This window comes from Gymnodraco acuticeps, unplaced genomic scaffold (assembly GCF_902827175.1).
Source record: "Gymnodraco acuticeps unplaced genomic scaffold, fGymAcu1.1, whole genome shotgun sequence".
NCBI lineage: Eukaryota > Metazoa > Chordata > Actinopteri > Perciformes > Bathydraconidae > Gymnodraco > Gymnodraco acuticeps.
Genome location: NW_022989778.1, coordinates 1,491,920 through 1,516,078, shown reverse-complemented (window position 1 = coordinate 1,516,078; position 24,159 = coordinate 1,491,920). Strand labels below are relative to the sequence as shown.

General features: G+C 41.2%; 1 protein-coding gene across 5 annotated transcripts in view; it reads left to right on the top strand.

Annotated features, from left to right (window-relative positions):
• Nucleotides 1-8,113: 8,113 nt before the first annotated feature.
• rgs6 (regulator of G protein signaling 6) overlaps nucleotides 8,114-24,159 on the top strand; it is a 91,834-nt gene continuing 75,788 nt past the window's right edge. Inside the window, exons 1-3 of one of the 5 annotated variants that reach the window (XM_034220846.1) lie at nucleotides 8,114-8,186; nucleotides 8,444-8,504; nucleotides 13,057-13,380. In XM_034220846.1, the coding sequence (XP_034076737.1) occupies nucleotides 13,174-13,380 (207 nt within the window). In that variant the 5' untranslated portion in view covers nucleotides 8,114-8,186; nucleotides 8,444-8,504; nucleotides 13,057-13,173. The other 4 variants (XM_034220855.1, XM_034220865.1, XM_034220875.1 and 1 more) reach the window with 4 other exon arrangements.

Here is a 24,159-nt window from a genome sequence, read left to right as displayed (position 1 = left end):
ACATCTTCAAAATTGACAATCAACTCAAAATCAATCTGTCAGTTGAAAGTCAACAGGGTCGTGTCGACTATCTGTTGATACTCTGTTGAGAGTCAAGATGTCAACTAAAGATTACATTAAGCATTAGTTGGTGATCAACAGATAAGCAACGTTAGAGTTTAGTTGACTATCTCTTGATCGTTGACTATCAGTATACTTTTAGTAGGTTCTCCACTAAGCGTTTGTAGGCATGTGTTAGGACTATCCAATTAAAGTGAAACACAGTTGAGAACAGTAGAAAGTCTATAACCTATCAACAGAACACATTCATCCACTAATGATATGTAACAGACATGGGAATAAAGCGAAATGTTTTGCACAACTGATCACAAACTTTATTTATTCCTTATGAATGTAATGTTTGAGTTAGAAACACCTGTTCCTGTTTTATTTGACTAATATATAAGATAAATACAGAAGCCTAATGCATTCACTTGAGAAGGTTTTTCACAAGAACTCACAATCTACAGATAGGAAGGTTGAATATCGGTTAATAACATGTTGACAGTCAACAGACACTTTTTGTAAAATCTATAGATCAACACTTGAGATGTACATTATGTTCTACTGGCAGTTAGTGAAATGCATGTTACTTGTCTGTTGAAACAGTGTTGTTGAATGTCAACTGATGACTTGTAGAGTGTTAACTATGGACTATCAAAATAAAGTGTTACCGAAATTAAACTCAACGTGAGCGCAAGAAAAACAATTGCCTGTATTCTTAGCTGCCAAATGAATACCAACACATTGATAACATAGTTGCCTAGATTCCCCCAGAAGTAAATATTTTACAAATAAAATATCACTTCAAATAAGGCTTTAACCAATGCAACTGTTGAAGAATAAATGTCTGCCTAATTTGGGGGGAAAGGCTGAGAGAAATCTATCTGATGGGTTTGTTTGTGACCTGGTTCGCCCTGTGCTGCTCCCTGTCCTCCTGCAGCGATGTTCAGGCTGTTTGAGGCAGTGACTGCAGTCTGGGTGAGGAGGAGGAGGAGGAGGAGGAAGGAGGAGGAGGAGGAGGAGGAGGAGGAGGGGAGGAGGAGGAGGAGGAGGAGGAGGAGGAGGAGGAGGAGGAGGAGGAGGAGGAGGAGAGGCAGGAGGTGGAGGAGGAGGAGGAGGAGGAGGAGGAGGACGGAGGAGGAGGAGGAGGAGGAGGAGGAGGAGGAGGAGGAGGAGGAGGAGGAGGAGGAGGAGGAGGAGGAGGAGGAGGAGGAGTGAGGAGGAGGAGGAGGAGGCGGAGGAGGAGGAGGAGGAGGAGGAGGAGGAGGAGGAGGAGGAGGAGGAGGAGGAGGAGGAGGAGGAGGAGGAGGAGGAGGAGGAGGAGGAGGGGGAGGAGGAGGAGGAGGAGGAGGAGGAGGAGGAGGAGGAGGAGGAGGAGGAGGAGGAGGAGGAGAAGTGAGGAGGAGGAGGAGGAGAGGAGGAGGAGGAGGAGGAGGAGGAGGAGGAGGAGGAGGAGGAGGAGGAGGAGAGGAGGAGGAGGAGGAGGAGGAGGAGGAGGGGAGGAGGAGGAGGAGGAGGAGGAGGAGGAGAGGAGGAGGAGGAGGAGGAGGAGGAGGAGGAGGAGGAGGAGGAGGAGGAGGAGGAGGAGGAGGAGGAGGAGGAGGAGGAGGAGGAGGAGGAGAGGAGGAGGAGGAGGAGGGGAGGCTGCAGATTAGTCATCTCTGCTACAGGTGAAAAATGAGTGGGCTGAATCACCTGGGGTTCCTTTCAAGGCTTGGCTACGGAGAGAAGTGTGTGATGCCTGAATTAAAGCCTGATCAGAGAGAGCTGGAGCCTGGCTAGGTCTTTTTTAGCCTTTGAGAGTTTATTTGCAAAGTGCTAAATGTGTTATTTTGGGTTTGAACATGTTGAAGTTGTCTGTGTTTACATGTTAGGGCAATCCTGTGCTGATCCAGCAGAAAGCCTCACAGCAGGATTGGACGATTACACATCTTTCACAGGAGTTTTAAAGCATAATTGACCCAAACTGTTTAGATTTAACTTTTTATTTTGCTGCCACTGTCTACAACACATCTTTGCATGGTAACAAACGATTCAAAGTTGAGAATCAATACAGTAGCGCAACAGTAATATTGTGAGACTCAAGTGTGTAGTGTTTAGCCAATCTTAGAACATTTCAAAATGGCAAGTCAATATCAAATGATTTAATAAAAACATTTCTGTCAATCGTTCAAAAGTCGCTTTCCTGATTTAAGTTACTCCAATGTGATCAATAGAATGTATATGTAATAAATTCAACAGATAACATGGTGTAGAGTCATTACACTGTAAGTAGAATTAGAAATGTAAAGGCCCTGACACACCAAGCCGATATCGGCTGTTCTCGTAAGTCGGGAGACGAAGCGTGTCCTGTCGCCCAAACTCAATTTGGTGTGTCCCGAACCGTCGACCGTGACACGCCTTATTTGGACTGCCTGACCCGATCCATGGCCGATTCAACATGTTGAATCGGCCATGGATCGGGTCTGGCAGTCGGACCAAACAATCACTCTGATTGGCTGTTCAGCTAGCGAATCAGTGCATGAGAAGCGATACGGAAGTGAGGGACGTAAACAAACGATTTTAAGAAGAAGGCACACACAGACTGCTATTCATATTAAATATAGCAACATCTTAGCTTGCATACCTGTTGCCAAAAATCGCAGCGTAACCATGACCTTAACCCATTTAGGTGCGGTTTTCTCCTAATTCTTCGCTTCCGCTTCTTGAGAGACTGTTGCTTGAGAATGTCTTCCACAAGTAACACTGCAATGGCTGATAGCTCCAGTGCCGCACGAAACATGTTTTCGATGGACGAGAGGGAAAATGGAACGCACAAGTTATTTGTTGTTGTTTATATCACGGTCTGTTCTTCTTCTCTGTCTTCCGGTTGTTGCCTCTTTTGAATGACGAATACACACTACCGCCGCCTGCTGGTAAGGAGAGTTATTGCCACTCACGCACTGAAGTCTTTGCGGTGTCTTCCCGTGCGACACATGGCCAAGACGCAGGAGAACACGGCCAGGCAACAGCCGACGTCAGCGTCAGCGAGTCCTCTGGTGACTGCTTGGTGTGTCAGGGCCTTAAGACTTTTTGTTGTCATGATCAGAAACAACAATCTGACCTGGAAAAGCTACAATAAATGAACCGAAAACATCACAAACCATGAGAGTATTTGAAAAGAAATGCTGTAAAACATCTGTCACTATCACTGTATAGAGCACACAACATATTGACTTGAGATATGTATGTGAGAGTAAGGTCTAGTCTGTATATCAGAAGGTTGTCAACTTGTATTGGCTTCATCTCCATTTAGACTGCTGCCATGTGACTGGGCAAATAAAACCTCTGTGTTTACCGGTCATCCCTTTTCTTTCCCTCGTGTGTGTTGTGTGTGCGGACCCTTGAAGCTTTTATCCCACGCTCTCCAGCAGCCCACACACAGCTTCATGTCTCTGCTCTGCTCTTATCAGGCACTCAAGGAAAGAGTCAGAGAAAAGTCGAGGTGTTTTGTTCTTTAGAGGCTTTGAGGTTTGCTGTCATTCCAGATGCTAACAGTTCCTTCATCTGTCCATGTTACACTGTCTGCATGCATCACTATTTCTGTGTATTCAGCAGACTCTCCTAATGACACACACTTTGTCATCTCCACTAATCACTAGTCACTTTGTATACAAGGAGAAGCATTGTGAAAAGCTCTGACTTGTCTATTAACAAGCACTTTGAATCCCTCTTAAAAAAGGGATTGATACACTTGATACTAGAATCATTTAAAATGCTTTCTGTAGATTTAATCTGATAAAATTGCTACAGAATTGTATTATTTTGGTAATAAAGTGAAATGAAGTGCAGGATAAAGCCATCAAAAACACCTGTTTGACCCCCTTTCTTTTGCTGGATAGAGTTCACTCTTCTGATACACTCTTTACTTTGTCATCCTAATTCTCCACCATCCTTCAGATGTAGGTCACGAGTAGCTGAGATGAGTTTCCCATATGCAGGATGTCTAACAGAGCTCCTTTTTGCGTTTGAAAGGCTCCAGTTAAAATGGTTTGTGTGCTGCAGGACCCCTGTGGAGGCACATCCAACTAGAAGGATTTCCTCTGGGCAGACCCAGAACACACTGAGGGATTATACATCCCATCTGGCCTGGAAACGCCTCAGGATCGCCCAGCAGGAGGTAGAGGAAGGAGCCAGGGAGGAGAAGGGCATCTGGGCTACTTTGCTTTCTCTGTAACTGCACCACCACCCAGTAGTAGCAGAAAATGGACGGATGAATTCCAAATATTTGTTTTATCTTCAAGCAAATGTTCTCAGGCTCACTAAGGGGCTTGGTAGGAGTCATGTTATCATTTAAAGCCACGCATTTATTTGTGTACATGTTGTGATAGAGACTTGGCCCATATCATTTTGTGAATAGCTTTCTTAAGGACATTTATATTTGTGTGAGTTCATGTCCTGAGAAGAGTAAGTGGGGCAACTCCCTTCCAACCACACACACACACACACACACACACACCACACACACACACACACACACACACACACACACCACACACACACCACACACACACACACACACACACACACACACACACACACGCGCACGCACACACACACACACACACACAGACTTCCCAGTGGGATCTTCTCTTCCTGTTTACTGTTACTCAATAATTCAGTTGGTCCAGAGTGGAGACTGTAGTAGACATGTTGTGTGTGTGTGTGTGTGTGTGTGTGTGTGTGTGTGTGTGTGTGTGTGTGTGTGTGTGTGTGTGTGTGTGTGTGTATGTGTATGTCAGGCTAGAGTGCTCCATTAGTATCAATGTTGTTTTTGACGACAGTTAGCTGGTAAGTGCATGTATTGATTTGTGAGCATATCGGCGTCCATTTTTCCATTTTGCACATTAAACGTCAGATGACAGTGAGATAGACAGAGAAAACTGGCTTTTGAAGCTTTTGAAGCACCCTGTTGTTTTTACTTGAATTAGGGCAGCTAATATTTTTAGCCTCCCCAGTCAGCAGCAGTGAAAATAAACTGCCCACACCTCTGTCAACAAGCTGTGAGTTGACATGCTGAATGTGATCTGTGGTTGAATCCCCTCACTGTACAGTGTAGAGAGAGGAGTATAATCCCTTCTAACTACAGTACGTACCCAGTTTCCTCCCTCAGTACATCATTGCATCAGATACTTTGATGTGCTTCAGCGCGCGGCCAAACGTTTTCATCAGCTCAGAGTTGATCTGCCGCCTCGGAGATGTTCAACATGAGAAATAAGGAGAGTTTATACTGAGCTAGGAACAGAGAAAGAGGTGAATGTGGGGAAAAGACAAATATTAGATGAGATTTTTATTGGTTTTGTCGCACAAGGAGAAGAGTCTAATATTTGACCATTCAGTGGATATTACAAAGTTTCTGAGTGCATTTGTTCCACAGTTTCAAAGTGATTTTCTCTATTCATTTGAAATATTTAAGTGTTCATTACTGTGCATTGCCCCTGCCAAATAAACGATTAAATAAATAAATAAATAAAATAAAAGCCATTTAGAAGCTGGTGAAGGTTGATTTTTGTTCCCGTTATCTCAGGATACATAATTAAGCATCTCAGGTTACCTGGTTGTTCTTATCTCAACCCTGGAATCTTTATTTTTCTCCAATTGAATAACAAACTCATTATCTTTAGAAAATGACTTTGCCATCCAGATATAATGAGCTCCTTTCATCATGCAACCTCTACTAAAGGCACTGACTGAAACAATGCTTTAAAGTTTGTGCTAAGAAACTGCGAGTTCACCTCAATCTTTATTCTCCAACAAACCTGTCAACCTCACATGCATTCGATTTTCTTTTTAGTTTCAATCGGGTAAGACCTCAACAAGTTAATGAGGAGAGCAAAGATTTATAAAGACTTTGTTTGTTTGTAGCCTTTATTTAACCAGGTGAAGCCCCTTGAGATCAAAAGATCTATTTTTCAAGGGTGACCTGCAGGACATTAGTTACACATGTAACATAAAAACAACAGAACAACAATAAGGATGACATACAACATAATGTACAGGGTACAGTTTACAAACTCTATTTACAGTGACAGGTACCATGAGTATCAAACAGCATGTCACCCAGCTGAGTTTTAAAATGATGCAGGGGAACCAAAGTGCTCAGTTTTAAACATGTTTGCAGACTGTTCCAATTTAGTGGAGCTGCACAACTAAAAGCTTTCTTCCCTAAGACAGTCCTAGCACTTGGCACATTTAATAAAACAACATCATGAGATCTCAGGCAATAAGTACTTTCAATTCGTCAAGAGATCAGAGAGCAGATATAAAAAGGTAGTTTACCCAACATGGCTTTGTAAATGAACATGTACCAATGACTGAGCCTCCGTACAGTTAGTGAAGGCAGACCTGCCTTGGCATACAGGGTACAGTGATGAGTAAGTGCTTTACAGTTAGTAACAAATCTCAGGGCACTGTGATAGGCAGCATCTAACTATTCCAGGCAATGGGCAGGTGCATTCATATAGATCAAATCACCATAGTCCAGCACAGGTAAAAAGGTCACAGTGACTAGCCTTTTCCTGGCTTCAAAAGAGAAACAGGACTTATTTCTGAAAAAGAAACCTAGTCTAACCCTCAGCTTTTTAAGCTAGTTATTGACATGAAGTTTAAAAGTAAGACAATCACCAAGCCAGATACCTAGGTATTTATAACAGGTAACCACTTCAAGTACTTGTCCTTACATAGTAACAATATCCAAAACAGGCTCTGGTGTCTTTTTAGCTTTTGTAAATAGCATTAACTTGGTTTTATCAACATTTAAAATAAGCTTAAGTTCAGCAAGCTGAGTCTGAATAATGTTAAAAACAGCCTGTAATTTAACACCAGCCTCCTTAATGGAGGGACCTGCACAGTACATCACGGTATCGTCCGCATAAAAATGTAAAGTAGCATCATCCACATTTTCACCTAAACTGTTGATATATATGGAGAATAAAAGTGGACCTAAAACAGAACCTTGAGGAACACCATTAGTAATGTTTAACCACTCAGAAGACAGCCCATCAAAGTGAACACATTGGGACCTTTCAGAGAACTTTGGAGTCAACCATATAAATGAAGTAGATTTAAGGAAAGCTACTTTTAGATGGCAGCCAATTTGTGCGTTAGACGGATAGACAAAAAGATAGTTTGAATATCATTCAGCTAAAATCCCAGTGAAATCAATGGATCTGAGTCACAGCCCAAGAGTCCATCAAGTAGCATTCATGTAAAAAAATAGTCAAGTAAAGTACAAGTATGTCAAAAGAAAGTACAAGAATACTTTCCAACACACACACACCACACACACACACACACACACACACACACACACACACACACACACACACACACACACACACACACACACACACACACACACACACACACACACACACACACTCTCTCTGCATCACCGATAAATCAAAGTGTTCTACTTTGAGTAGACAGCCAGGCAGCATTGGAAGTTAGTTTTGAAAAGTGGAGCATGTCGTGTTTGCATCAAATATAGATTTGGTCATATTCAACAGCTGTACATAATACCACAGAGTCATGTAGTGTAAATGTAATAATGAGTGTGTAGGGCGGCAAAATGCAATACTAGTTGAATATTTTGGTCTCTCAGTGTTAGCAAGCAGCCAAACACTTCCTGTAAAATCTAAAATGTATTGTTTAGATACTTGTAGACAGCATTATGATTTGCAGACGGAGACAGGGCAGTTGTAATCCTCTGCTTACAGTCTTATTTGTTTTACTGTCAAGAGTTAGATGAGAGGATTAATACCATTCTCCTGTCTGTATGATATATACAGTTAGTCAGCAGCTGCATAAGTGGCTTAGCATCAATACTTTCAACAGGGTAAAACAGTAAGAGTTGTTTGTGCTGTATTTACTTATTTTTACTCTTTGTAATATGTTATATTCATGGGACCTCCTACGTTTAGACTGAACTACTAATGTGAACTGCATTTCCCATGAGCACTTGCATGCCAAGACACAGGTGCTCTCCATTTATGTCGTTAAATGCTCTGGGATCCCTTTTGTCAAACATTTTCTTGGTCAAGGTCCAGCTATGGAGCAGAGCTTTCTTTCAACCACATTTAAGTCTGTCCTTACATCTGTTTATTGTGAGTATGTTTTAACAAATATTTAACTTTAACCATAGATGTAAGAGGGCAGGCTCTGTTTGACACACACACACACACACACACACACACACACACACACACACACACACACACACACACACACACACACACACACACACACACACACACGCACGCTGCATTTGAGTAATGGAGAGAGTCTCTCTCTCTCTCTCTCTGTCTCTCTCTCTGTCTCTCTCTCTCTCTCTCTCTCTCTCTCTCTCTCTCTCTGTGTGCAGCAGATCTCCGGTGAAGCCGGTTTTTTGGCTCCGGAGCTCGGAGAGAGAAGCCAGCGCTCAGGTAAGGAAGAGGGGACAAGGGATAGAGGCAGCGAGGTAATGAATGAATGAATAAATCAGGACAGAGTGAGGAACGTTCAACTAAAAAGGACCTCATTTAGGTTTCGATTCGCGCATTAATGTGTTGGTAGTGTCAGTGCTGTGATGTTACTCTCAGAGAGGAGCTGGGTGAATGTGGGATGTTACAGTATTGTACATGTATGAGATGTATGTGTGCGTGCATGTGTGATGATGTTAATCCCACCTGTGATTGAAAGGAGCATTTGGCTACTTAGTTAAGTGACACTCTGAGGGCTGCAGGTTTGAAATGAAGGTGTGTGTGTTTTTGTGTCAGTGTGTTCACTACTTGGGTGATAATGGGCATGCTACAGTCTGCAACTACCGGGCATGAAAAGGAAAAATACAAGTGTGTCTGTAGGTGTGTGTGTGTGTGTGTGTGTGTGTGTGTGTGTGTGTGTGTGGTGTGTGTGTGTGTGTGTGTGTGGTGTGTGTGTGTGTGTGTGTGTGTGTGTGTGTGTGTGTGTGTGTGTGTGTGTGTGTGTGTGTGTGTGTGTGTGTGTGTGTGTGTGTGTGTGTGTGTGTGTGTGTGTGTGTGTGTGTGTGTGTGTGTGTGTGTGTGTGTGTGTGTGTGTGTGTGTGTGTGTGTGAGAAACCTCAAACAGATGTTTTATGGAGATGTGTCACATCACCATTCATCAAACCTGAACTATGCAAACTTGGAGAGTTATTAGCTATTGTCAAAAGTCTTGAGATACCCCTGCCTACTTAATGTCAGTTTCTGTTGAGGGTCATCTCAATGATCCAGCATATGGTGTAATTATGTATGTAGTGTAACGAGATGCGAGACTCAATTAATCTGATCCAAGTCTCAGGTCACTTTTTGGGCATGTCAAGTTCTTCTAGTTCTTTTTTTAAGTCTCCTTAAAATCAAATTATACAAACCAGTTTGGTTATTCACACAATATGACAACCACTGGAGTGCCCTGATATTGGTTTCACACACATTGGGTTTATCATTATGCCTCCTTGTGCATAAAAGATGGCTGCCTGCTGGATAGATGGTATTTTACAACCAGCACTCAGCGTAAAACATTCAGGCATCCTCAGCCAGTCTCATCTGGAGTAGAGGATGGGGGAGGGGGCTCGAAAAAACTTTAGTTGTGTGTGGCACTGTGGAGGGTCCACAGGGACACACAGCGAGAAGTCTCACTCTGCATCTACTTCCTGTCAACACAGCATGGGATAAGAAGAAAAAAGCTTAATCAGTTCAATTAAGAATAAAAATTGGATCTGCTGTGTTTATCCTGATTGAAGACACACTGGTTCGCTTTCTCTGTAAGAAAACATACTTTAAATCCCCTCTAGCTTTATCTCAAGGTGACCACACCTGATGAAGTTATTACTTTAAATCCATTAGGGCGACCACAGCATCTCATCAGATAATCACTGAATCATGTTGTGATTAAGGCTGATCAGTGATCAGAGGAGCGTATTCACCCTGAACATTTCATTTAAATGCAAAATAAAGAGTCAGAACGAATGTTGGAGTTATTGATCCCATGCCGGCTACATGTGATTCCAGAAGCAGCGTGTAGCGAGGGGACTGTGAAGTTAAGCATTACTGAGAAACAAATCAGGCATTTCTCTATGTATTCAGAGCTGGAATACACGCGAAGCAGATGGTACGCCTATAATGAAGAATGCGAGTTGAAAGCCGTTGATTCAGAAATGCATTAAACTCTTTTCCTACTTGGATTTTTAAACACACACACACACACACACACACACACACACACACACACACACACACACACACACACACACACACACACACACACACACACACAAATCACAGATAAATCAAAGTGTTCTACTCTACTTTGAGTAGACAGCCAGGCAGCATTGGAAGTTAGTTTTGAAAAGTGGAGCATGTTGTGTTGGACATTTTCAACAGCTGTACATAATACCACAGAGTCATGTAGTGTAAATGTAATAATGAGTGTGTAGGGCGGCAAGAATAGTTGAATATTTTGGTCTCTCAGTGTTAGCAAGCAGCCAAACACTTCCTGTAAAATCTAAAATGTATTGTTTAGATACTTGTAGACAGCATTATGATTTGCAGACCGAGCCAGGGCAGTTGTAATCCTCTGCTTACAGTCTTATTTGTTTTACTGTCGAGAGTTAGATGAGAGGATTAATACCATTCTCCTGTCTGTATGATACATACAGTTAGTCAGCAGCTGGCTTAGCATCAATACTTTCAACAGGGTAAAACAGTAATTGTATTTTCTTCTTTTGACTCTTTGTAATATGTTATATTCCTGGAACCTCCTATGTTGAGACTCCAGAACTACTAATGTGAACTGCATTTCCCATGAGCACTTGGATGCCAGGACACAGATGCTCTCCTCCATTTATGTCGTTAAATGCTCTGGGATCCCTTTTGTCAAACATTTGCTTGGTCAAGGTCCAAGCAGAGCTTTTTTCCCCCTTGCATCTGTTTATTGTGAGTATCTTGATGTTTAAAAAAAAAAGTATTTTACTTTAACCTTGCTGGATTTAAGAGGGCAGGCTCTGTTTGACAGGGTGTGGAGGAATAATTGACTGGAAATTAAGTCACAGCTTTACTCAATTTCCTGAGATAATGCAAGTTGCCAGCAAACCTGAAGCTTTGTTTTTGCTTCAATAGCCGCTTTCACACCAAGTACTTTGCCGTACTTAGTTCCCAGCACTTCGTACCCAGCACTTAGTTCCCAGCACTTAGTACCCAGCACTTAGTACCCCCATGGAACTAAGAGCTGACCGCGTTCACACCATGGGTGTATAATAAGAACGGTTCACACCGGAATCGCAAATGAAGCCGCTGACGTCACTTCTTCCTCTTCTTCTGCTTTGGGTTTACTGGCAGGCCGCAAACCACTTCACGGCGTATACTGCCACCCGAAGTCCCCGGCCGGAAGTCCCCGGAGTTGGGGACTGGCTTCAGTCTGAAGCCTTCCGAGTAAATCGCCAGAACGCCGACACCTCCTCATCTCCACCGCTCCCATGTTTTTTTGTTGTTGTTGCCATAAGTTAGTCTCTCTGCGTTGGCGCACAGGGCTAATATTAATAATGCTAATGCCAGCAAATACAATGGCGGCTTCAAAAAACCTTTCAGAGTTTTACGGGGCGTGGTTTGCAATTCGCCCAGCCAATAGAAATTGGTACTTTTTTCTCCCCAGGATAGTCCCACCTCTCTAGCAGGCACTACAGATGGGGGTAAAAGTTCTCTGAACGAAGTTCTCTCTTTGGTGTGAACGCAAAATTCCAGGCACTATCGGAACTAAACGGGAAAAGTATACGGGTAAAAGTACTCCGGTGCGAAAGCGCCTTATGTGTTTGTGCAAGTGGAAGTTTACAGCAATGATAAATCATTTAAAGTGGAATACAATTGTAAGATACGTGTTTGGAATATTATGTAATTAGAGATGTCATCGACAATGTGCTCAATCAATTACAATTGATTTTAGATGCAATTCCAACAAACTGCCACATAAAGAAGTATTTTCTAATTGTAAACTGTACAATACAAGGCTGGTACTAGATTATTTATGTGTGTGGTTTGAGATAATAGATGGAGCAAGTAAAGGAATGAAACGCATCTCCAACAATTATTTTTTACAATTGAACCATGTTTTGCCTATTCGTGGTGTTGTATTTATTCAGTAAGGAAGCCAGCTGGCTGAAGATGAGTGAAATAAGTGAAAGGAAGTTGTGTACTTTTATTTAGCATGAGATAAGTGATAACTGGTCCTAGTTATGGTTGGGATGAAATATGTTGGGCTGTAGTTTGTAAAGCAGAAAGTCCTGGATGGATGGATGTAGGAAGTAGAGTCCGGAGTTTATTCTCCTTTGTTGTTGTTTTTCTTCTCACTTCGTCTCAGCTCATCTGTCCTCCGGCGTCAATATTTTGACAGCTTTCATCAGAAAAGAGCCAGACAGCCCCGAGTTATTGGATGCCAGATGTGTGTGTGTGTGTGTTTGTGTGTGTGTCTACAGAACAGGGTCATATGTTGCTGTGTCATTGGTTTCTCTTTACGTTTTACTAAAAGGAGATTGACTTGTGTATGCTTTGTTAATCTGAATTGTAAATAATTAAGATGCATGTATCTCAGATGTCCCTTTTTCATGTGTATCATTTATAAAAAGTATAAATATACAAAAATAAGCATGATTCATTGTATTGTGTATATTAAAAAGTACATTATTTCCTTCTTGTAAGTGCTTGAATAAGCATAATAAGCTTGTTATGTTCTGCTATCATTGAGAAGCTGTAAAGAAAGGCAAAAAGTGAACATGATGTCCTCTCTTCTCCCGTCTCTTCAATCTCATGCGACAGCAGAGCTTGAAGAATTGCAGAAAAGAGATAACAGAGAAAACTAAAAGAGGGAATTTATGAGGCCCCAATGTCATCCATCCTGTTCCTGCTGACAGAAGACAGAAAGAAGAGAGAGATGGATGACTGAAGCCGGTCGTAAGTCGTGTCTAATTCATTTTTCTTCTTCTCCTAACAGCAGCTTCTACACTGAGGAGAGAGCACAAAGGAAATACAGATCGGGGGAAGAGAGAGACTGACGCAGGTGAAGAAGAGAGTATAACCTGACGCAGGAGGAGAAGACTGAAAGCTAGAGATGGCTGAGGCACCTCAGCAGCAGCAGGAGGAAGAGGAGGAAGAGGAGCAGCCGAGCTCTGTGGAGGAGACGGAGGCTGATGAAGAGTCTGAAGAAGAAGCGAAGGAGAGCGTCCACACGACCCCGCCCCGACCTCTGCTCTCCATGAGGTCCATGAGCACGGTGGACCCCGACGACGACTCCCCCAACATGATCGTGTACAGAAAGGTAAGAGAAAAGTGCTTTCTTTATGAGTGGGTTATGAGAGGATGGGCCCCGGGGACATACATGCTAAACGCCCCACACACTACATGTGAGAAAGAGACACAAACTGCTGTATTTCTAATTCTCTCGTTGTAGTTATTTTGGGTACAGTTGTTGCCAGAATGATCTCCGTGTAGTTCTTATGTCTCTTTCTGTCATCCTGAGTCTCTGTAATTGTTTTTTAATAACTTTGTAGTCATCTTGAGTCACTTTGTAGTCATGTTGGAACTTGTGTTAAGTCACTTCATAGAGTCTCTTGCAGTCATCTTGAACCCCTTGAAGTTGTTTTAAGTCTTTTAGTAATAATCTTGAGTCACTTTGCAGCTGTCTTTTTCTAGTTTCTTTGGTCGTTATTTTAATGTTTTCAATCCCCACACACTAATGCACCGGTCTCCTCATCATATCATCTAAAACTCAATAAAGGGCAAGAAATTACTCCATTCCACAGGCAATCTCCTTCCCTCTAAAATGCTCCTGGCTTAATGAATGCAGGAACATGTGAAAATAGACATCACCCCCCCTCAGTGTTTTCATGATGGATGGACTGGGACTCTGGCTTTCATTGTGCCCTGATGCTCTGTGAGTCATGGCTGCAAATTACACATCGTGCAGAGAGAAGAAGACGAGACACAGATTGAAATATGGTGACATAAAGCATACAAGGCTGGGGAGGCTGTGGCTCAGTGGATACTGTGCTGGACTTGGAATCAGGGGGTAGCATGTTCGAGTCCCACTGCAGTCAGCATGTCGTTGTGTCCCTGGGCAAGACACTTCACCCCAAATTGCTCCAGTGGGGATTGTCCTGAATGTATGTAAGTCGCTTTGGATAAAAGCGTCTAACAAGTGACATGTAATGTAATACAAAACATTTGGGGGAATTTGAAACGTATCCCCCCATGTTTTAGTTGGCAATGTCTGTAATGGAAGAACTGCAGGGAGAATCTGACCAACATACCTCCTGGTTTCCTCTCTGTTGGGAAGTTACCATTTGCAATTCAAACAGATGACCAAAAATCTCTGTGTAATTCACATTTTTTTGCGTGTTGATTAAGTTATAGTGAGTTTTTATGAGCCCACCGTTTAAGATGCAGCACGTTAAAGCATCCACAGCACAGTGAAGACGGAGCAGCCTCAGGTAGAGCCTCCTGGTGGGATTTGAGCTTCGGCAATGCAAACCAAACTTAAGTCACTGTTGCAGTGTGTTGCACATCGAACAAGTCCCTTTTTTTAAGACTCTGTAGCTTCGCCAGTTGCATCACATTGCGTGCTCAGTGTGATGTCAAAGTTGTACGACTTAAGAATTCAAATTACATGAGCTACTGGAAAAAATAAGCTTGTGGCACATTTGTAGAAAAACTGCACGATATATCATCATCTCTTCTGTACCTGATCTTTGTGTGTGTCTATCTTTATATATACAGTCTATGGTTTCTATGTCAATCTTTATGAGAGCAGTTTCAAGTTTTTGCCCCTGAGGACATTTCTTTAGAATGTTGAGATGTCCAGGTTGTCATTATTTCTGTAAAGGCTCTTGGAGTTGGATCTAGGGTTAAAGTTACCAGTTGGGTTTGGGATTTGGTAACTTTCAGCATCACATGGGTCTGAAACACACTCTCAACCACCTTTGCTCTTGACTGTAGGTCATTTGGTAATGAAGGGTTACAGAGAACCTAACCCACCTAGCCTGTGTTTACCAACAACAGCTATACTTGCATTGTGTTCATCGTGAGATTCTGTGTGTGCCATCATATACAAAGTGTTGCTGGAGACTTCAGCGGGAACACAGAAGCTGTTTATTTCTGTCTCTCTGTATATACTTGGACAGATTGTATCACTGCGATAGCATCACAACCGACTAAGATATAGTCACAACACTTTATTTGTAGTCTAGTAGTGTGAAAGTGTGATACTATTGTTATCTGATCTGACAATGAAACATTTGTTGGACTCTCTGAAGTGTCGTTGCTGTTTACTGTGAGCTAATGTCGCCTTTTTCGAAATTGCAGATGAAAAGCACTGAAAAAAACCAACTCACCTACAAGGAAGCCTTTACACACAGATATTCAGAATAACAGTTACTTTACATAACATTCTAAATCCTTACTTGCTCGTAAACTGAGCTACTGGTTCACAACATTTGCTATTACATGAAAGATTGCTTTCTTATCAAATATGTATGTCCTGCCTGCCCATTAGTCTTTCTCCATGACTCATCAATCAGCCCCATCTCGAGGGGGGAGGAAAGTTACAAGTCGTGCAGCGGATTCACAGTTTACAGAGCTAAGTATCACGCTCCAATTAAAGTTGATGAGTTTTAACACATACTTTTTAAAGGGATTGCATGCTTTAAGCAGATTTTGATCAGTTGAGGTTGTAGGGATAATTGTAGGCTTATCATGAGAGCTGGATCGGTGCTTGAAGAGTAATTAGGATGAGAAGTGACGCCTCTGGCCTGCAGAGACGATGTACGACTCAGCGATTCACCCTCCCTTATTTTGTTTAATTGGCTTCGTCTGTCTGTTCTGCTTTAGTCAAATTATTCTATTCTGTGTTATTCGTTTTTATTTCATTGTATTTTTATTCTAACTTCTATTCTCTTAATGTTTTATCGTACTCTGTTCTGTTTTTTGTTTGTCTTCTATTCCTCTTTACTTTGTGCTATTCTCTCTGTATACTTTATTTTGACTTCATCCACTCAATCCTACTCTATTTTATCATTTTATTCTATTCTGTCCCCTTACTCGCACTCCGCTGGGAATAGAGCATCCAACAACAAATCATTCTTAGTTAAAATGCTCAGGCTCTCTTCAAAGACTATTTGTTGACAGACTTTGCAGTTTCAATCTTCATGCTAATAGCTGAAGGCTTGTTCTAGCTTTGGAGTTTGAACACACCGCAGCTTTGTTTCAAAACACTCAAATTAAACTCTGCAAAAGTAACTTACAATTCCGGCTGCCTCCTCAATGTTCTTTTAAATAATAATAATGTAATATCAAGTACTTAAATTGCTAGTTTATTGAATTGTGTAATTACATGTTTCAGGGTTATTCACTGCAATGGGGAAAATAAGAAAGAAAGTGAAATTGGAAAACTGAATTAATGATTTTATTGATCCAATCCTTGAAGAAGGGCAATACATGTTGACATAATGGATAAACAATTGACATAGGATCAATATTTTCTCAATTTAGAGATCTAATGTGTATTTTGTGGGAAGTAAGCACCACATAACTCAAGCTTACACACACACACACACACACACACACACACACACACACACACACACACACACACACACACACACACACACACACACACACACACACACACACACACACACACACACACACACACACACACACACACACACACACACACACACACACACACACACAGTGATGCTGTTGACAAGAGTGTAAGGTGTTGACTCACCTATTCAACAGAATGGATTCAAACCTGCCAGCCAGCATCTGTTCAGAAACTGTGTGTGTGTGTGGGTTTATATATCCCAGTGTATTGTTCCCTTTTTCATTATCCATATCAATAGCAGCTGTTGAAGTGCAGGCCTGTTTGCGTCCCAGCTGTTTATACAGATACCTGTTCCCATATTCCTCTGAGCTGCTGGAGCGTGACCAGAAAGAGCTCAGGCGTTGGGAAGTCTCCATGAAGTCTCCTGGCGGTTGTTGTATGTTTGTATACAGAAATCCATCCATCAAATTGAATGTGTGATGTTGTTGTGAACTGTCATTTTAGAAAAGAAACGGAGGAAGGCAATACTTTGGATTTTTGAAGAAATGTAATTCAAGGAATGTAATAATTCAAGTAAGTGAAGTTGATTTCATTCAAACTGTTGAAAAAGCAGGTTTTGGCTGTTATTTTCTTGGTGAGGACATTCTCAAATGTCAGTCTGTCTGATGAAATCTGCTCCTTTGTGCGCTTGAGCTGGTTCCAGGTCTGCACACGTTGTCTTTGTCCCCATCTGGAACAAAGCCAGAGACCAAAACACCTTCAGAGGTTTGGCGATGGGGTCTCTGGTTTGTCCGACGGCAGCACCTGCCCTCTTCCTTCAGGGGATCAGTATCAGATAAAACTGCCTGAGTCATAATCTAGTTTTGTAGTCGGACTCTCATTTATGTCCCTAATAGCTTTGCTTTCTGTGACCTTTGCTCTAGTAACACCCACATTGTTGACCCCTTAATCGATAAAGTGAGAAAAGTAAACAATTGTATGCTGGACTATCATACTATTTCATGTAGTGATGTGCAATGAGCAGCCTCACATGCTACAGGAACAAAATGGCCAACAAATAATAATTTTCCCCTTTTCAATACAAATTATTGGGTTTTATATTTAATTGCCAATGCAATGTTATAAATCAGAACTTCAAACAATCACCCACACACTCAGAATTGTTTTATTATTATTAGGGCTGTCAGTCGATTAAAATAGTTAATCGCGATTAATCGCAAATTAATCGCACATTTTTGATCTGTTCTAAATGTACCTTAGAGCAGTGGTTCCCAAACTTTTTGTGCCCAAGGCACACCAAAGGACAAGTAAACATCTCAAGGCACACCTATTGTGCAAAATAGCCCTTATAACACGTGTTATCACTCATATCATGTAAAATATCTGTAAATGTGCATAATTATTTACTAATGCCAAATAAAATGTGACAAAGACAACTATATTACTCGTGAAATATTTATTAACGAAATATTTCAGAAATTAATTTGAAACTTTATCAAATTAGGTTTCATCAAAGCAGCAACACACTCATTTAAACCAGACAGGTCACAACATTAAAAATGAGGCAAAGGAAACTCAGCAGAAATTCAGCACAGAGAACTGTCAATGCAAGGAAGCTGCATTGTCCATGGTCCTGAACTACAAATTATAAATGTATTACTTTAAAAAAAGTAATATATTACACTACTTCGTTACTATCTACATAAAGTAACTCGTTACTTTACTCGCCGAGCACGTACGAACTGCGCATGCGTGAGTGGCAATAACTTTCCTTACCAGCAGGCGGCGGTAGTGCGTATTTGTCATTCAAAACAGGCAACAACCGGAAGACAGAGAAGAAGAACAGACTGCGTGATATAAACAAACAACAAATAGCGTGTGCGGTAGCTTCACCTTAGCATGTGTTCTTTGCAGGTGTTTGTTGAGGTTTGACCACGTGGTGTTTACAGCAGTGGATAACAGCTTCTGGCCTGGACACAGTTTGCACCTCACCGTCACATTCCTGTCTATTCTTCGGACAAACTCAAAGTAATGGGCATACCTCCACCCCTCGAAAGTTATCGCTGACTCAGCCATGTTTATGTAGCACTGCACGTGGAGATGTGGATGCGCAAATCGCGCAGATTACGTGCATATAAAGCTACAAAGTACTGATATAGTCAATTAAAAAATAATTATTTTTGTGTAGTTGTATATTGCAATAATAACGTATGGTTGTCACAAAATCCCACGGCACACCCGGACTTGCCTCACAACACCGTTTGGGAACCACTGCCTTAGAGGAATATTTTTCAAGTTTTTAATACTCTTATCAACATATGAGTGGACAAATATGCTTTATGCTAATGTTTATTATCATTTGAACAATGACAAATATTCTCATGAATATTAAACACAACAACCTCTTAACATTACACATATTCGCCTCAATTCAACCTTGAACCTCCCATACAATAATACAATACAGTGTGTGTGTGTGTGTGTGTGTGTGTGTGTGTGTGTGTGTGTGTGTGTGTGTGTGTGTGTGTGTGTGTGTGTGTGTGTGTGTGTGTGTGTGTGTGTGTGTGTGTGTGTGTGTGTGTGTGTGTGTGTGTGTGTGTGTGTGTGTGTGTGTGTGTGTGATGGATCGTTGGAGCTATGTGCAACTCAAGACATATGCTCGAACGGGAGCTGCCTGGACGCTGCAATCATGTTGCGCACTATCCGTGCTGAGTGCTGACTTTTCGTACAATGTCCCACTGTCTGGCTTCCTGCATAAAGTCAAGTGCTCGGCGCAGTTGTGGCGAAATGTTTTCATTTAAACAGCTCCTTGTATCCGTTAGTGCAGCTATTTAGCACCAGATGCTAACAACAACAATGCACGTAAGGTCTCTCTCTCGCTCGCTCGGGCCACACATACACACACCCTCCCGGTCCTCCCAACAGCCAGTCGGTGCCTGCCGGTGAGCGTGGAAGTGTGGTCTGCCACAAGCGGGCGGCAGGAGCGGGGCTGTCAGCATCAGCTTGTAGATGGTATTTTAAACTCGATGCGCTCTGAAACTACGGGGCGGCCGAGGAAAAAAAATACACATGCGTTAATCGCGTTAAAATAATTAGTGGCGTTAATTTTTGTTTGCGTTAACGCGTTAAATTGACAGCCCAAATTATTATTGTTTATAACTTCTCATAATGTTTGTCTCAGACAGGATACTGAAAACCCTCACCTAACTAAGTGTCAGATATAAGCTTGAGTTATGTGGTGCTTACTTCCCACAAAATACACATTAGCTCTCTAAATTGAGAAAATATTGATTCTATGTCAATTGTTTATCCATTATGTCAACATGTATTGCCCTTCTTCAAGGATTGGATCAATAAAATCCATAAAAAAATCATTAATTCTGTTTTCCAATTTCACTTTCTTTCTTATTTTCCCTGTTGCAGTGAATTACTGTCCAACATGTAATTAGACAATTCAATAAACTAGCAATTGAAGTACTAAATATTGAATTATTATTAAAATAAAATTATTTAGAAACATTTATTTGGACTATCGAGGCAGACCGGATCTGTTAAGTGTTTTTGCAGAGTTTAATTTGAGAGTTTTGAAACAAAGCTGCAGTGTGTTATTTAAACTTCAATGCTAGAACAAGCCTTCAGCTGTTAGCATGAAGATTGAAACTGCAAAGTCTGTCAACAAATACATCGTTTCTTTACAAGTCTTTGAAGAGAGCCTGAGCAGAAGTAAGAAGTATTTGTTGTTGGATGCTCAACTCCCAGCGACCGGGCAGCTTGTTTTGTGTTTCTGTTCTTCTTTTGAAAATGCCCCAACAAAATATCCAGAACACTTCAAAGTAGTCCTGAGGTTTTAACACACACTTCTTCAGGAACATGTTGTTTTTTTTACGTCCGCTGCAGAACCTTTCAAGTCTGCAGAGTGACTTTGAAGATCTGCAGAGGCAAAATAATGTTCTATTTTCATACAGGGCTGCAACAAAAAAGAAGGGATCCGCTTGAGAGCAAAGGAATCTTCTGAAGTGTTAAAAAAGGCAAATAAATATGAATGGCATTTTAATCTATTTAAAGAACCATAACAGTGTAATTGTATCGGTGCTATTTGCAGCAATAAAAACAATTCAGTGTGATTTAACGCTTCTATTTAGACTTGATTTGATATTTGTCTTGTTGAGTGTTAACATGACATGCAGGCTGCGCAAGGTGATGACTGATTTGATGCCTTTGTGCTCCTAAGCCCCTTTACGAGCCGTACAATTCAAGACATGCACAGTCACTGCGATCCGGCGCATATTTATTAGGCAATTTCCCACAGCAAAGATATTCATTGGACGAGCCAGAACATGAATCACAGCTTTCTGAACTCTGATGGCATCGGTATCCGAGCAGATACTGCGCATCAAGATTGGTAATTTGATCACGTAGGAACATCGTTATTCCTTTTTAGCAGGAAATGGCTGAACAGGTTTTCTCCTAGGTTGCTTTATTGCCTGCTGGAGATTTGCCTTTTTTTAAAAACGTGTCTGGTGTGCAGTTGATTTTAAGGAGAAATGATGTAGAGCAGCATAAATAAATCATCTAAATTCACTTGCAAATAACACTCAATGAAAGTAAATGTGTGCATTCGTGTAAAATGCCGAATGCTTTCTGTGTTGCAGGGGAATATATTATATTCTGTGTGTGTGTGTGTATCGACCTACGCAACACATGCAGTGCTTTTGCATTAGTCAGGAGAGATGTTTTATGTATGTGTGTTCATGTATGCTTGTCACTTAGTGAATGACTTCAGACACATCTGATCACCTGCAGATATCTGAGGAGCTTATCACAACAGAGCAGGTAGCGCGCCGCAGGCTAATCAAATCAAGGTGGGGGGGGGGGGGGGGGGGGGGGGGGTACGCTAATTGGAGGAGTTTAAATTGCAAAGTTTAAGGTTACAGATTGCTTCTAATAAACATGTATTCTTTTAATTCGGCTGTTAGTCAGTGAACATTTGCTCTAGCTTTAGAGATGTGTGCCGGTACTATGCAGGTAAATATTCCTGGCAATGGCGGCTGCTTCAACAACTCGTGTTTTATAGTGAACTTGTGTTACAGTACTGTCTATATGTGAAAGTAAAAGGTGTAAGGGATATGATTTTGTTGTAGCCACTTTGTTCATTGTCATGATCCACGCCAATATTTCAAGCGGTAAGAATTGATTTCTTTGGCCATTTGTGGGCAATGGATCAATCTAGAACACAACACTGACGTATTGTCTTTGAAGAGATGTTAGGGCCGGATGTTAGCAAACAAATGCATTTGCATTCATTTTGGAGGATTCATTTGGAGATGCTAAATGTGTCCCTTTGTTCACCAGCGTGTCTTCTGTTTGTTGGGCTAGTTTTACCTGTGCATAAACAAATAAGACGTTAAACGAAAACAGTAAGTATTTAGGGACATAAAACAAATCTTATAGAGTTGGGTAACCTTTTTGTAGGCATTCCACTTTACATATTGTCTTTAGATTCAATGTTCTTACAAAATGTTGATACTTGCAGATTTCAATTGTTCCTTGAGGTGCTACACTTTACTTTGTTTCTTTCTCTCCAACAATGAAGATTGAGATACTGTAGATCAGCGGTTCCCAACCTGTGGGCCTCGAACGCATTGCAAGTGGGCCGCCAAATAATTTGCAAAACATTGTGATTTGTGTGTAAACATTTCATTATTAAGATATTTTTTTATTTTAACCTCTTTTCCTTTCTCTTTCTTTATCTTCCTTAGCAACGGTCATTACAGTCCTTGACAGCGGTCTGTTCTACTGGATTAACAACGTGTCACATGTTCTGAATTGACCAATCAGAACTTAATTTAGCCTCCGTATTGTTTATGGTTGAATGTGGGCCGCGAACATTTTTGGATTCTTAAGTGGGCACTGAGTTGAAAAAGGTTGGGAACCGCTGCTGTAGATGAAACCTATCAAGAGCATCCTGTATTTAGTAAGTCAAAGCTTCTGTGTTTGAAATTAGTGCTTCTCCTGCAAAAATGTTTACATCTATTACGCCGACCTTCGTAAAAACAAGCCACAAAGCAGTGAGTAAATTGGGACTTAAAATTGTGTCTTTATCTTAGTTTTACTTAAATAAGTTTATATTCTAATTCAAACAGATGGAATCTCTTTAATAAAGCAAATTGTAATTGATCTCATCTCTGTCTAATTAAACCGTAGAGATTGTATTTGAGTTATCATTAAAGTTGTGCTTCAGTTGAAGAAAGGGGGTTGGACAATATTTAATGCAGTATCTGCTGGCAGTGAAAAAGTGTCAGGAGTCCTTCTTGAGGAGGAAGTATTCCCCGGACCGGCAGAAATAATGACATCCTGAGTCCCCACTGAGTTCCTGTTTCACTCGGGCCTAATCCAAACTAATCCTCTTCAGTGTACACTTACAGCTGCACCGATTCAACCTGGTCTCTCTACATTTCAATGACGAGCTTGCCCAAAAAAATGAATATTTGAAATAGGGCTCCACGATATTGAAAAAAACTGACATTCCGATATTTTTTCCCCCTGCGATATATATATTGCGTTTTTTTAACTATATTTAACCGGATGAAGGATTTTAGTCACGGACGTCTGGATTTTAACTGGTTGACTCATCATACCTTAAGTCATGATCTAACATGTCATGATAATGCATGTTGCTTACCCTCAAATAAGGGGGTTCATCTGTTAATGAAGAAGAGAAGAACCTTTTTGTATCCAAAATAGTTCCAGATGTTGCTTTTCTTTTTGGAAGTAAATCTTCATTCTCGCCGGTATTGTCCTCCTGTGCCTCGCTCATTTTTTACCGGTGTTTTGATGGTCTGCAAACTGGCGGGGCGGGGCCTGCTGTGATCTGATCAAGAATGATTGTGATTGGTGGTTTGCTGTGTCACTCACTCAAGTACCCCTGACATGAGAGCCGCGCAAGTTTTCCTTTTGTAGCAAGCAGCAAAAATAATTGTAACATGACGTGTTTGAGTTAATTTACCTACTTAATATCGCACGTCCTAAAAAAAAAAATGAAAAAAAACAATTATTATAAAAAATTTATAAAATCGCACGTCCCTGCGATGTGAATATGACACGATATATCGTTCAGCCCTACTTTGAAGTGTAAATAGTGCTTAAAGAAACATTAATGTTCATGTGTCTAATCCTTGCAAAATCTAAATTGGAAAACTTTATTTATCAGATGAGGAAATTGGGTTTCATGACTTGAAAATAAAATGAAAAGCTAAAAACAGAAGCTTAAAACAGTTTAATATGGTTTTAGCTACTGATGGGTAAGGTAGTACCATTGCCTATTGACTAAGAATACTTGACGCTATGATCAAATAGTCATTGATGAGGGCAAAAGGCACAGGTTTGGATTATCTTTGAGCAAGTGGTTTTAGTGATAAACACAAGCTGGTGAGAGCTTCAAAGCGTCAGTTTGTATCGTGGTCTGAAAGCAGCCGAGCCTAAAAGGGAACAACT